General features: G+C 41.0%; 1 protein-coding gene across 2 annotated transcripts in view; it reads right to left on the reverse strand.

Moving 5' to 3' along the window:
• Positions 1–5720: 5720 nt before the first annotated feature.
• Positions 5721–15661, reverse strand: part of LOC146007785 (rho GTPase-activating protein 27-like) — a 90352-nt gene continuing 80411 nt past the window's right edge. For both annotated transcript variants that reach the window (XM_083146397.1, XM_083146396.1), the window contains 7 exons: positions 14762–14861; positions 13347–13457; positions 13167–13265; positions 11047–11124; positions 9937–10071; positions 7756–7861; positions 5721–6076 (listed from right to left, as the gene is read on the reverse strand). In XM_083146397.1, the coding sequence (XP_083002523.1) occupies positions 5899–6076; positions 7756–7861; positions 9937–10071; positions 11047–11124; positions 13167–13265; positions 13347–13457; positions 14762–14861 (807 nt within the window). In that variant the 3' untranslated portion in view covers positions 5721–5898. The remainder of the gene's footprint in view (positions 6077–7755; positions 7862–9936; positions 10072–11046; positions 11125–13166; positions 13266–13346; positions 13458–14761; positions 14862–15661) is intronic.

Below are 15661 nucleotides of genomic sequence, written 5' to 3' on the forward strand. Positions count from 1 at the left end.
AGGGGGGAATTTAATAGGACGAGAGATTCAGAAAGTGCGAGATTTAGTAAGAAATCTCCAGTTTTTTAAAGAGGCGATCATTTACACTGCAGAACTAGTTTGGTTTTGCAGTGTAAATGATTGCCGCTTTTAAAAAAAAACCTGGAGATTTCTTACTAAATCTCTCACTTTCTGAATCTCTCATCCTGTTAAATTTCACCCTTGGTGTACATAGATATTCAAGCACTAAACCCACCATCTCTGAGGAAACACCAAACAATCTTAATATTATTGGTAAAGGTACAATGTAAGTTTAGGTCGGGGGGGGGGATGTATTTGTGTGATGTATGTATAGTGAGTATAAGTCATGGACATTGTAGAGTGGGGCATGGCTATGATCACGTGATTCAGCACAAACTGCATCATCAGCTTGCTTGCAGATGTATCTGAAGGGTTGATTTATTACGGTCAGCTAAGTGATAAAGTGTCTGTTTTTTATCACCTGCCAATCAGCTTCTAACTGTGAAGTTAAAGGCTTGGTTTGAAAAATGACAGGTAGTTGATAAAAAACAGACACTATCACTTCACCGAGCTTAATAAATCTACCCCTGAGACACTTGCCCACTCTGCTCCCCCAGCAGACCAAGATCCTCCCGATCTAAGAGCCTCTTGGCCATTTCAAGAGTAGGAAATTAGGATATGAGGGGTGCCATATCAATGTTACTTTGATTAATATACATAGTTTACACCAATATTGTATGTAAATCATGTGTGCAATGTCCATTTGACCAGTGTATAGTAATCAGCGTGTATGTATCAGGTGTGCAATATCAGTGTGACCTTTGAGTATTGATCAATATGTATCACGTGTGTGATTTCAATGTGACTTACCTACTTTTATGATCTCCTCTCCTGGAGAAGCTTAGAGAAGAGACACTGCAAGGCATTTTGGTGTTTTGTAACTAACTGGAAAATATTGGTGCTCTGTGCTAGAAAAAAAATTGGTGCACCCTCTTCCGCATATGCAAAATAGGAACAGTGTATGCCATTGTGACCTTCATCTCCATAATGGAGATTGTCACAATTAATTGCGGATATGGGCCCCATACTGTACATCTGCTATTAATTGTGACAATCCTCCGTTCTGGAGATGATTGTCACAATTAATCTTTAATGTGTGGGCTCCCTCTTTTGGCAATCCCAATCAAAAATGAATAGGGATCGCCAATCGATTGCTGATTCAGATTTTTTAACATATTTAAAAATCTAGTTTTATTGGAGTTTCATTTTTGTATGTATGGGCATTCTAACATGAATAATCTGCCGATCACTGAAACAAATCTGTAATGTGTGGGTAAGTCAAATAGATTGAAGAAGCGATTTATCTGGGGGGAAAAAAAATCACTGGATCTGAGAAGCAATTAATTGCGATTGCTGATGTATGGGTGCCATTACCCTAACTCTTCACCTGGTGCCTCACCCTAACACTCCCGCAGCTTGGTTAAACCCTAACCCTTCTCTGCTGGCCAATGCAGAATGTCAGCATTGCACATGTTGATATTATGCACATGCCAACATGTTCAATGTTGACAACTGGGACTATTTAAACTAGAGAAGAGACATTTAAGGGGGGACATGCTCAATATGTATAAATACATTAGGGGCCAATACAAGGAACTGTCAAACGCCCTTTTTTCTGCTAGACAGGAATCTAAGATGAAAGGGCACGAGTTTAGATTAGAAGAAAGAAGATTTTGTTTATCTAGAAGAAAAAAAATCTTTACAGTCAGAACAGTCAAACTTTGGAACTCTCTTTCTGAAGAAGTGGTGTCGGCAGACACTATAAATACGTTTAAAATAAGGTTGGATAAACATTTATTGGTTAAAAACATCCACGGGTACGAATAAGTAACATAATCTGTCTTTAAACAATCGGAACATACTATACAACAAGGGATAAGCTACTATAAACATAGGTTGAACTAGATGGACGCAAGTCTTTATTAAGCCTCACCTACTATGTAACTACGTAACTTAACCATGTCGACATCACAACTGTAAACATGAATGCTGACATTACAACTACATCCCAATGTAAAGTGCTTGGAGTCTGTTTGGAGAATGATAATGCCACTAGAGCATTATTTCAACATTACCCCAAAAGTTTGCTGCTTTGTGGAAGAGCTCGTGCATACAAAATGGCATGGTAACTACAATGTTAGCTAGAATGTCCGGTACTTATTACAAAGTTCTAGGTTATCCTCGAACCATCTCCTGTCCACTTGAAACAAAACTGAATTGCCACAAGCACCAAAGAAATCTACCAACTGGCAGAGCAAATATAGAGCATAGGCCTTTGGTTGTAATCATGGGCAATGCTGGTGACACTGGTAATGCTCATCTGTAGTCTCTGAAGGTTACCTTTATATTTCCCACTTTTCTCAACAGGAGATTCATTTGAAAATTGAACTTTATTGATATTATAGTTTGTTTACTTGATGTTCCATCTTCAGCATAATGGGGTACATGTATCAAGCCTGGTGAAGAGATAAAGAGGAGATAAAATAGAAGGTGATAATGCACCAGCCAATCAGCTATTTTGAAACATGACAGTTAGGAATTGATTGGCTGGTGCGTTATCACCTTCCACTTTAGCTCTTCATCAGGCTAAATACATCTGCCCTAATGTTTCCAAATTTCCCTTTCTACTGATGCGCACTTTGATGCCCATTTAATTGATTCCATTTTTGCAAAGCCACTAAACTCAATGGTCCCCGTTTCAATGAGAATTCAAACTATGGAACGGGCTTTGTAAATGTACCCAAAATAGGTAAATATCTAACTTTGTCAGACAGTGTGAAAAATGTGAGCGTTTGAAATTCTCAGCAATTTTATAACGGAGTTATTTTAGTTTAATGGCTGAGAATTTCTATGTTGTAAACAAATATTACTGGTATGTCATCTGGATCCGCTCAGGTTACACAGACTTGTGTGTTAATATTTAAAAAGGGCCGACTGAGACTGGCCTTCAGTGTTAGTAAGGAACCTTGGTAACATCACGCCTAACCATGGGAAAAGCCAGGGAAAGAAACAGGAGGTTATTTGGACTGACATGTATTGATAAGGTTCCCAGATGTAGATTATAAAAGTATTTGTGGTGATTTAGAAAGTATGAAACTGATGCTTACACATCCTCACCAGTAAGCAAGAAGGAGTATTTGCAAAGTGAAGAAAACCTTCTTATTGGGGACCAATTTATATTTATTTATTACCATATAGTGCACACATATTCCGCAGCGCTATACAGAGAATATTTGAACACTCACATCAGTCCCTGCCCCAGTGGAGTTTACAATCTATATTCCCTACCACATGTACACGCACAGACATTCTAGGGTTAATTTTTTTTGGAAGCCAATTACTGTATCCTACCAGAATATTTAAGGATTGTGGGAGGAAACTGGTGTACACTAATTGGGGGTCCATGTCAACAGATGTCTACATTGACACAAAAAGTGAAAAACCCCATGTCAACATTTTGCTTGTAACAAACTTTTGACGCTGTTGACCTATATGTCGTCATTTTGTCGGTGTTGACCTACTTCATGTCAACCTTTGCTATTTGTCGACCTTTTGTTGTTGACCTATTGGCTGCATACCAATCCTCACCATTCCACGTGTGAGTAAACAGAGGTTCCTCGTTATGAGCACACAAAAACAAGTAAGGCAACAACAATATGCAAAAAATTCCCCCAGAACTGGTGGGTTGCTGGTCTGACTATTAGCTCTATGCGCCTCCATGGAGATGCTTTCAGCCAGTCAGGGGAAACCACTCAGCCCTGACTGGCTGAAAGCGTGTCCATGGAGACACAGTGCCAACCACGGCTGAGTGCTTGTATAGCACTGACAGCGGCGAACCCGCTGTCATTAGCGAGGAGGAAGCCGTCTCAACCCGCAGTCAGTGCGAGGGGAGCTGGCTCACCCCCGCTGTCAGTGCGGGGTGAGCTGCTGCAGAGACAGTCACCGCTGGAGCCTGGATTGGTATAAATAGTGGTGTAAAATTAGTGCATGTTTTTATTTAAACATTCTTTTTACAGGTGAACTACAAGTCCAAGGGGGCCCATTAATACCCCGCATGCTGAGACTTGTCGTTCGCCATTTAAAAAAAATAATTTCAACTTTTACACACTTAAGACTGAAGCACAATGATCTGTGCATGGTTCTGTTAAATTCGCCAGTCAAAACCTGGTCTATTTTTGGATACAGGTCACTAGGTGCTCCCACATCAGGAGTGTCCCCCCAATATAACAGGGACAAGCCTACTGTGCAATGTCCAAGCTGTTGCCATAGGGCTAGGAGAGCTATTTCACATACAACGGATTTGTCTATGCGGCAAGATACCAGAATGTTTTTTTTCTTCTGTCATTTAACTTCAGTAGAAGTAACAAATACATAAGGGATTTCACATGGCACGGTCACCTGGTACAGCTGTGATAGCCACTGACTAGGATGGCTGCCATACCTCTTCTAACCAGATTTAAATACTACACGGTAATATAATTCAGACCTTGGTTACATATATTACATGTTACAAATAATTGATTAAGCCCCCAAGCCATACCAGCATGTCTGATCAGGTAAGCCTGTCTTTGAGAAGGAGAAAAGTTTACAGGATCAGGACTACATCTCCCAGCAGCCGCCTCAGCAGGCCAGAAAAACGGATACAAAATTAATCTCTGCGAAATAACTTTATGTATCACAACATTTAATCTATTATTGTAGCAGTAACAGAAAGGTATCTCTAAACATGTGCTGCAGTGCTGCCTACTGGTAATCGGGGGAAGTGCAGCCTGTTGACAATCCCATACTTTTGGATCCATTTACTACAACTTTAACCTGCTATCGCTGCCAAGCATATGTATTGTCTAATTATTTTGTACCATGTGTATCTATTATTGTCATTTTTCTCTGTACTATTAGCTACCAGAGAGAAAGGGATTGTCTCTTTGCCAGTGCACTTAAGGAAAAAGAAAATATAACTTTTAATTCTTATAAGATTGTAAGAGGTAAATATAAGAATTAAAAGTTATATTTTAATTTTCGAGTCAATCCTTTTAACTTTAGTTGCTAATAGTCCATATACATTGTCTTTGGCAGCACCCCCATCTGAATTAATTAAATACATTTTGGATTACTACTGCTGGGGATTTTGTATTGGTATTGTAATACCACTGGTGCAGAAGTCTTGTCCCATTTCCCTATTTTCCCTTAATTGGAATCTTTCTTTGTAACACACTTCCAACACTTAGGGGGTATCCAATCCCGGGTCACGATTGTCGGGACGTCACAACAATCATGACCCAGGCCCGTTCTCCGCCCGCTCGCCTGGTATTCGGCAGGCAGGTTTCAATGTCCCACTTGCCAAATGGCAAAAACGTGCCATGCTCGACAATCCACCGCCATTAAATAGGTACCCACTGCTATTCCCCCCATCGGAAATAACGGCGGGGGATTGAATATCGCCCTTAAGGTCAATCCTATCTTTACAAAGGGTGCAATGTGCTGTTGCTGCAGCATTTCAATACAAGCAATGGTATATGAACTGTCTCCGAAATGATTATCTCCGATATTTGGATTGACCCCTTAGCGATCAATCCAATAGAAATCACTATTTATAATAATAAACATAGCTTTTACTGAAGTGGAAGCATGAAAGGAACAAAAAAAGACCCATTCTCCATTAGACAACCTGTATTTATAAGAACATAAACAGAGTATTGTACAGTGAATCCTGCAATGGTACAAGATATATTTTATACATATATAAAGAGCACAGTGTATATACATTAAATAGTAAGACGTCATCGGGCGATCCTGCGCCTTCATGTCACAGTCTGTAAATGTCCCGTCAGCAATGGATCAGCTGCTGTTAAATATGTATTTGTAATGGATGAGGATTTGTTCCACAATTTGATTTTGGAACATCATATACATGGCAATACTCCCAGACTCTACCTCGGGCTTCAGCAGAGTTGGTCCAAACACAATGGCGATACTCTGTAGAGACATCCGGTTTGATTCTTTATGTTCGATAACACTAAAATAAAATAACAGTAACGTCAATGATAATTATTACGAAATATTAAATACAAGTTTTCTAACACGTTTGAGTCTCCCATATCCAAAATGCTTGGAACCGGAATTATTTTGGATATCTTATTTATCCTTAGTTTAGTATAATTGCATACCATAATAAGATATCCTGGGGTTGCACCCACCTCTAAAGATACAATGTACTTATGTTCCACATACACCTTGCACACATTACATGTTTTATATACACACCTTGCATGCATTTATGTTTAATTTACACCTTGTGTGCATACATTAAAAACATCTATGTTTTACATACATCTTATATACATAGCATGAAGATCATTTTATTCCATATTTTTAATAATTGTATCCATCATGGCATATACTCAATTGATGTTGAAACTGTAGTCTTGCCAAAAAGATGGTAGTTTGACACGAATAGGTCCAAAGGGGTTCCGACCTATTGAACGCTAGCTGTTTTTTTCGATAGGTTGGAATGTTCCCACTTGCCGAAAACCAGGTGGATTGGCAGAATAGCCGCCGATCCACCTGCTTTTGAGGGAAACAGCCAAAACCGAAAGGTTTTGCCTAAGTTTCTGGCAATCTCAATCCGACATGAAAAGATGTCAGATTGAAGAATGAAGGAAGGCGCCGGGTGAACAGCCGCAGTTTACACAGGGCCGTCCTCCCATCTGCTGCCTCCCGCACCTTCCTGCCACCTCCCGCACACTCCCACCGCGCTCACCTGTCTCGCTGCCGGGCTGGCTGAGAGCTGCTCACCTGGCCCAGTCCCGGCGCCCGCCGCCTCCCACGGCTGCGCTCACCTGGTCCCCACGCCAGCTGGGTGGGTATAAATCAGTGGGCAAAATCTGATATCCAGATTTGGCTGCTGCTTTGAATAGACCATGTCGGATTCATTCCGTCAAAAGAATTTCGGAATGGATCCGACATCAATTGAATATACCCTTTCTTAGTATTACGGTTTTTAAAATACATCTTTTGAGTTGGGCATTAAATCTCTGTGACCACTCCGACATACAAAAGGGAACAGAGGGTCGGATTCAGACTTGTACACTAACCTGATGGTTAGCATACAGGTCTGAAGGGATGGAAACTGCGCATGTGCAGGACGGGTTCTGTTCCCTCATGCTCAGTGCCCCTAAGCGTTTGGGGGCGGAGGATGGTTTCCTTCCACAAAACTTTTTGGAAATGCCGAAGTCAGTGTCTGCTGATGCAGATTTACGGACATCGGCTCCAGGGGCTTCACTATGGGGGTACAGTACACACCTGGGTGTAACCAACTGAGGGGCAAAACCAAACCAGCTACTGCTAAGTGGCTGTGGCTGTGTAGGCGCTGGAACTGCACACACCACAGTATTTGGGGGCAGTCTGCAACTTTCATACCTCTGGAGTGCTGAAAATGGGGGTGCAAGCAACAAGACCATACGCCTCCTGTGAAGCCACGCCCCTCACATGAGGGCACACCCCTTTCCATCTTTCACAAACACACTCTGTGTCATCATGGTAAGTGACGTTCATGCTTCTAGCACCAGCCAAACTCTGAAGTGGCAGTTAAAAGTCTATAATAATGAACACGTTGTAACACTATTCCTATACACCCAAGTCTTATTGTCTGCATTTCTAGTTAGTTCCTTTCCCTCTCCCGCACCGATCACTCACCTGCACAGGTGCCTGAATAACAGTCTCATGGTCTCTAGATTTGAAGAAGGCAGGGACAGGACCAACTCCTTCAGGCGTTTTATCTTCTGGTTCTGGTCACTTATTTCTATACATAAAGAAAAAGGTAAAATTTAGGTAAACAATTTGCACCATAAGATGATACTGTATGTGTTAGCATAGGTCTGCCACTCATTTATTGACCTTTTTCTACAGGAGGTGTAAAAATATTTTGGAAACCTAACTACTGGTTGACAGGTAGAAGAGAGTTTTTATTTTAATATGGCAGCTTTGCCATCTGGTTACACAGGGCTAGATGTATGAAGCAGTGATAAGGGAAGAGAAGTGATAAAGTGCCTGGTACTTTATCACCAGCCAATCAGATCCTTTTTCAAACCAGCCTGTAACTTAGCAGTCAGGAGCTGATTGGTCAGTGATAAAGTACCAGGCACTTTATCACTTCTCCTCCCTTATCACTGCTTCATACATCTCTCCCTGAATGTTTCGCAATGGACATTCTAGGTTTCCAATGGGATCCTTTCCACCAGTGATAGAGCCAAGAGACCCCACAGCAGTACTCACTGGGGGCCTGATTCAGACCTGTTCGCTAGGCTGCATGTAATCACAGCCTAGTGGACAGGTAAATGCCACCCGCCTCCTGGAGGAACACACGCTGTGCGGGTGTCTAACATGCGGCGGTGTGGGGCAGGAGGCATCGCTGACAGTTCCGCCCCCTGCAGCTATCGACTTCGACAGCTGCATGTGGCGATGCCCTATCCCCATAGCAGGGACAGTGCTGTCCCTGCTGCTGGCTTAAGCTGCGCTGGGAATCTCACGTGAGTAGCGAGATCCCGCGCATGCCCAGTCCAGCCGGCCGGGGGAAAGAGAGAGCGCGTCAGTAGGAGGAGACATCGCCGGAGGGGGAGTTAGCGCTCCCCCGCTTCGTGAGCAAGATGTTAATACATCTTGTCGGTTTCCCCTCCTGCTTCGCCTCGCTAATGGCGTTAAGCGCCACTATAATAAATCTACCCCTCAGTTACTGTTAGGTTTAGTTATGTGTACCCTGTATTGTTCTTATATGTGCCACATGTAAGGCACTGTGAACCACTTGTAGCACTTTATAAATAAACTGTAATAATAATAATAATAATAATATTGGGATATTAATTATATACTGTATTAGACTAGGTCTGTGCTACATCAACACAACAAGATTTGTTTTATCGATTTCACTATTTGCATAAAGCCACAACCATACCAAACAGCCCACACACACAGCTTTGTACACATCATACTTTCGGATGTAGAAAATTGCAGTGCACCTAAGCTACGATCAATGTGTAATGCACACACTATCTGGGTGAGTAAGTTATAGAGGGTGGTAGGAACTGGTGGTGGATCACAACTACTATTTTTGAAAAGGCAACCTTTACCGTCAAGGGGTTGTGGATCATTCGGTCGTCTCTATATGACTGACATGAACATGGCTGGCATTGTCATTTGGTTAACATTTGAAAGGTTGACATGGAAATGGTCGACACCGGTTGCTTTTTTCTTTTGGGAATCATTTTGTACATTGATTCATGTAAAAGCAAAATTAGTGGAAATATGTCCCCTCTCGGGCTGGATTTCAGTAATGACATTTCACTGACCTTCAGGCAAGGATTACCCAGAATCCCAAGCGTGTCATGCGGATGCTCTGCCATGTTGATTGGACGCCGCTAACCAGGCAAAGCTGTGTGGTGCGATGCTAAACCCACCTATGTTCTGGACTTTTGGCTGGCTAGCTTCAGTTGCTCACACCCCCAGTCTATTATGGTATGAGCCAGGGGACAGCCGTGTACTCTTCAATCCATGCACTTTTAGTATATGAATCTCTGTGCACATTAAAAGTAGACTTCCCTTAATCGGTCTGGATACCTTATCCCAATGTATTGAGTAATTGCAGACTAAAGGCTATCATTGTATCTAGCTCCAGTGAATAGGTTGCGATAAATCCTTTAGAATAGAGCGCTCATTTACATGAACTTATTTTCTGTGTTTCACTTGTTACAGCTGCATATATTCAGTTTACTGTGCAACACTAATACAACTCTCAGAAACATTAACACACATTCAGTCCAAACTAAAAATATTTAAAAACTCTACACAGAGAATGGTGACCGCTATGGAACGTTGGCATACTTATTGCTTCCACAAACTTGTCAAAGTAACTGTAGGGGAAGAGGGGTTCCGGCAATTCCCGGAAAAAGAGCTTCAGGGCTCCAGTGAAGACATGGACATCTTCCCAGCGACCGTCATCTAAATTAAAGTTTTCATCTAAAAAGGAAAAGGTGAATGTTAATTAATCACTGGCACAATGCTATGAGCATGGTTTGTAATTAGGTGCAATAGGTGAGACAGATGTGAGAACGACATATTGTTCCGTGTATCAGCTGAGGCTTGGCCAGAAGAACACAGAGCAGCGTAAATGTAGTATATTCTGCATGGATCAGGTGAGGCATTGGTTAATGTTAATGTGTCCTTGGAGTATTTCCTGATTATAGCATCTACTTAATGCACTAGGACCAGGGGCCTAATTTAGACTTCTTAGCAAAAGCACATTTCTATGCTGTACTTCAGGTGCACATGATGCAATATTTAGTTTAGTATATACACTGGCAGGGGCTTAGGTCTCCAGCATAAGGAAAGCATAGGATTGTGCACTTGTCCTCTGCTCTGATTTATTAATAGTCTCCTGTATCTGACAATATATATTTCCCACACTTTCTCGTTTCTCCTGTCCATTTACTCTAGCTCTGAAGACTGCTGTCATATTCCTAAGCATATTACCATATATGTCTCTTTGCTCGCCCCTCAGATCTCAATAGGTTTAATTATTTATAATAAAAAAAAAAAATTATAATCACAAATTGGGCCGTGCAGTGGGACTAAAATCCTGATTCAGAGATAGACCAAAGGTCAATGTGGCAGCACTGAATTTCTGTCCAATTTCTAGGAGAGACGAGCAGGAGGCATCTCCTCTGCATGTGACTGGGATCCCACACTGCGACCAATGTTGCAAGATGAGATCCAACATTGGTCATGATGTTCCATGCAGTGGGCCAGGACATGCACAAGATGGAGCTTTTGCAGCCGCAGATTCCCGATAATCAGCAAACTGCGTGCAGCCCTACTCTTGTGCTCACTTCTGAATCTGGCCCTTAGTCCATTATAAAAAAAAAACATGTTCCTATGACTGTCAGCCAATATATATAGAAGGTGATAAATATGAGATCTTAAAGCTTCACTCACCATGATCCACTTTATACCGTAACTTCTGTATGACTGCCAAGTTTCCACTAATTCGATATAACCCATCGATATCCAAACCTATTTCCAAATACACAAGGGAAGAATAGTCACATAAAGGAGTTATCTCCATGCCAGCCTATAAAGCAATGACCTATAACTGCTCGTGCTCACTACTACACATGATATTGTTCCTGTATATCTACAATATTATACACACAGTCATGGACAATGCGGTGTAATGCAGCAATGCGGTGTTATGTAGAAATGCAGTGTAATGCAGCAATGCAGTGTAATGCAGCAATGCGGTGTAATGCAGCAATGCGGTGTAATGCAGCAATGCGGTGTAATGCAGCAATGCGGTGTAATGCAGCAATGCGGTGTAATGCAGCAATGCGGTGTAATGAAGCAGCCTTTTGTGTTCAGTAGATAAATGTTTACAATGTGTTTTTATTTTTTCCTAATGGGAATGAACCTTCCAGTGGTAAGACCAATTGATACTACGACAATATTGACACAGTTGGATTATTATAACATTATCGTTATATTGCCTGATTACATCGAATCATTTTTATTCTTTTTTATACTTTTAGTTTCTAGATTTTTGGACCCCCACACCACCCATTCTCAGGGGTAAATTTTCTAAGATGGCCGTTCTATTGAATATGAGATGTTGCCCATAGCAACCAATCAGATTCTACTTATTTATTTTTTTCCTTTTAGAAGATAATAGAATGTGAATGGTTGCTATGGGCAACATCCGCCAATGTTCTTTGTTTCTTGCATATACAGTATGCTGCGAATGTGTACGCAATTGCTAATGATTTTGCAATGGCTCCGGATGAGCATCGCTTCATTTCAGGGCAGCAGCTTCACCTGCTACCATTAGCAGCTCTGTAGCCTTGAAAAGTACTTCATTGGTCCTGTACTGTATTACATTCACTCTATCTGTTAAGCAACGTGAGTCCTATTTGAGAAAAAGTGCTACAGTATATAAATAAAATGATTATTAATATCATCTTGTTTCCGAAGCAATAATAGGAGCAGGCATCTGACAGTCTACATACAAGTTAAAAAAATAATTGTGCCTAATAAAGGTCAAAGGTGCTTCGACCAAACAGATAATTCCATAAATGATAAAAAAGTTTGGACTTAATTGGAGAGCTCCAGGGAGGCTGTTTCTATGTAGTACTGAAGAGTTGGGCCCTCACGACTCATTAGGAAACTGTATTAACATGCTGTACATACTAAGAAGATCTGGATATAAAAAATATAGGGTAAGAAGGGATAGAATTCTTACCCATATATCATTTATATCCACCGGTTTTTCTTGGTATATACAGTGCAAGTCAAGAGCCTACTTCGGTATACTATCCATTTTTTTTTACACAGATAATAATTCTGCCTTATCTGTTTTAGCTATCACCCATTTCCTCGCACACATCCTCTCTGGAGTATTCCATTGACTGGAATTTTCCTGTGTTTTTGAGAATTTCAAACAAATGACATCAATTTTTCACCTCATTGAAGCTGTGAAAAAAATGACAACACTGAGACATACTCCAGCAGGGATATATAAATGATTATCTCAGTGGAAGTCCCCCTGAGGAAGTCGAAAGCGGTGAAATGCGTAGAGTTTGGTGTTGGACAATTTCTGATTGCCATAACAGGAGATTTTTTCATAATCAGGGTATCCAAGGACATTTAAGGCCGACTCCCAGCCCAGTGGAGTTTCCAAAGATGCTGAAGAGAATCCTTGTATATTACAGATAAGGCTGAATTGTTATCTATATGGTATAAGCACATCTACACTTTATGGAGCACAGTTATTTTACTATCCCTCATACACTAACCTATCAGCCGCCTGCTCCTGTTTATAGTTTCATATTTACTTTACGTGTTAGTAACAGGCTATTTAAGGACAGCTGCCATCAGATGGTAACACAGGGAGTGTTTTCTATTGTATTTATTGTTCATGTGTGTACAGTACTTATTCTATTACTCACTTTATAGCTACGCACCTATCTCACTCAACTAGTGAGAATCATTATATTTACCCAGTAAAGACATGTAGAACAAACCAGTGACAACTAGCGATATTACAACTGATGTTACAGTGTTACCTCTTTTCTCCACCACTTCAATGGACTTGCTGACAAACTCTGGCACGTTTCTCTTTTCCCTCTCACATAACTCATGTAGATGACACCCAAAGACTTGGTCTGCAGGAAAATAAATCTCATTTCAATGTCCAGGAAGAGGACAGTGGGACGTTTCTTGTAACATGAAAAATATTTATTTACCTCGGATGTAACCCTTGTCTCGAAGGGACTGTATTGTCGGCCTTCTTTGGAGGAACTTCCTCAGCTTTGCTCGGACATTCCGGTCACTGTCCGAGTTATTATTGTTCTGTCCTGTTTATATGCATGATAAAAAAATACTCCACAAATCAATAATCCGTTATTAAACATAATCATGCAGTTTTGTCTGTTGATTTCATATTATGAAGAGATGTATTAAATCTTTAACAGAGTGATAGCGTAGGGAGAGATAAAGCCATCTCCTTTCTGTGCTTCAATATTGACAATTAGGAGCTGATTGGTGATAAATTGGAGAGATAAAGTACTAACCAAAGTTTGAAACATCTAATGCTAGAGCTGATAAAATCACATCTTTCTCCAAGAATAGCAAACAAAATGTCCCTGTTATGAGATATATATATATATATATATATATATATATATATATATATATATATACACACACACACACACACACACACACACACACACACACATATATATATATATATATATATATATATATTAGAGTGATTCATACATGTACATGCGATACATAGATATAGAGGATGATGGCATAAGAACAAACTCTGCTATGAGCCATAAAGCTTCCCAAATGTCACTGCAGTCAGGAGTTAATGTGTAATACAACAAAGAACCAGATGCACTAAGCTTTAAAAGTGATAAAATGTAGAGTGATAAACAGCCAGCCAATCAGCTCCTGCCTTTTATATCAGACTGTTTGAAAAAGGTCAGGCAGGAGCTGATTGGTTGGTTGTTTATCACTCTCCATTTTATCACTTTTGAAGCTTAGTACATCTGGCCCAAAGACCGCCCATACGCATATTAATTTCCTTTATTGGCTTGCTCATATCCCTAGGTAGCTTTCACTAATGTAATCTTACTTGGTTCTTTCTATGCTTTTCTCCCTTGTAGCTATATAATCAGGTATTAAAGTACAGTCCCCTCAAGTAAATTCCTTGTAGAGCCTCTCTGGAAGGTATGCTGTTAGGTAGACAGTCATTATGTCAACCACTATTGGTCGACAGGCAGTAAGCCAACACATGAAAAAGGTTGACATGTTTAAACGGTAGACATGAGATTTTCACAATTTTTAAATAAAAATTATTGTTCATACTTTACCATCCCGAAGCATTGAGAGCGCAAAGAGCCATGCAAGGGGAATGGTACACTTATACAGTGTCCATGTAGACACCAAAAAATGTTAACAAAAAAAAAATCAAGTTGACTATTTCCATGGTGATATGCTTGTGGCCACATATTGACCCTGTCGACCATTTCATATGTCAAGCAATAGTGGTCGACATAAAAGTTGTCTACCTAACGATCCCTACCTCTCTGGAAGATGAACAGGTCTCCCATTTTTATTGGAATATATATGTCCGGTATTTCTGTACCTGCCGGTTTCTTCTCCTTCTCGTCTTTGATTCCTAACCTCTCTGTAGAGCCAAATTCCTGCAGTGACTCGGTCTCGTTTTCGGAGGTGTTCTCTGAAGACTAGAAGAACAACGTTAAATGATGAGGAGATAGTTTTAACTCTTTGAACATAAGCTGAATATTTTGAAAAGATGGCATGTAAACAAAAGAGGGAAAGATTTACGAAGCCTAGTGAAGTAGCCGGTGATAGCACAGCAGCCAATCAGCCCCCAACCATCATTTTTCAAACCCAGCCTGTAACATGACAGTTCTGAGCGGATTGGCTCACCTTCCACTTTATCACTTCACCAGGATTAATACTGTAAATCATGTCTGAGTATCTGTTTGACACCTCATCTGACCCGATACGTGGTCCTGTGCGCATCGGGTTGGACCCTACAGATTGAACCTGCTGCATGATCAATCTGTTGGGTCAGACCCATCACTGGCACAGATGCTTTTTAGCACCCGCGATGTATGCGGTCCAATTTCGAGGTGTGTTCCAGTGGTACCGCACCACTGGCACACACCCTTCTGCATGTCCGACCTCTGGACGGCAGATGCTGAGCGGCAGCGTTTGGTAAGGAGCAGTGGAACGGGGGCGGGTGCTGAGCATGTAAAAAATGGCACATCAATGCCAAATCGTATGTGAGCCTCCCGGGGAGCTGCTGGGCGGCTCACAGGAGAATTGGGACCGACTTGCCCTTAGGACAAGTCAGCCTTATGTACTGTATGGGGGCCTTAACATTGGCTACACAATTGCTAATCACAAACTCAGGATATACACCCGAACTTAATCACTCAGCAGGAACTGCAAATTGTATGCAATTAGCAGTCCGGGAAACACTAAATCTAGCCATACACTTTAAACAAATCTTAAG

Source organism: Crinia signifera, chromosome 6 (assembly GCF_055691185.1).
Source record: "Crinia signifera chromosome 6, ASM5569118v1, whole genome shotgun sequence".
In the NCBI taxonomy this organism is placed as follows: Eukaryota; Metazoa; Chordata; class Amphibia; order Anura; family Myobatrachidae; genus Crinia; species Crinia signifera.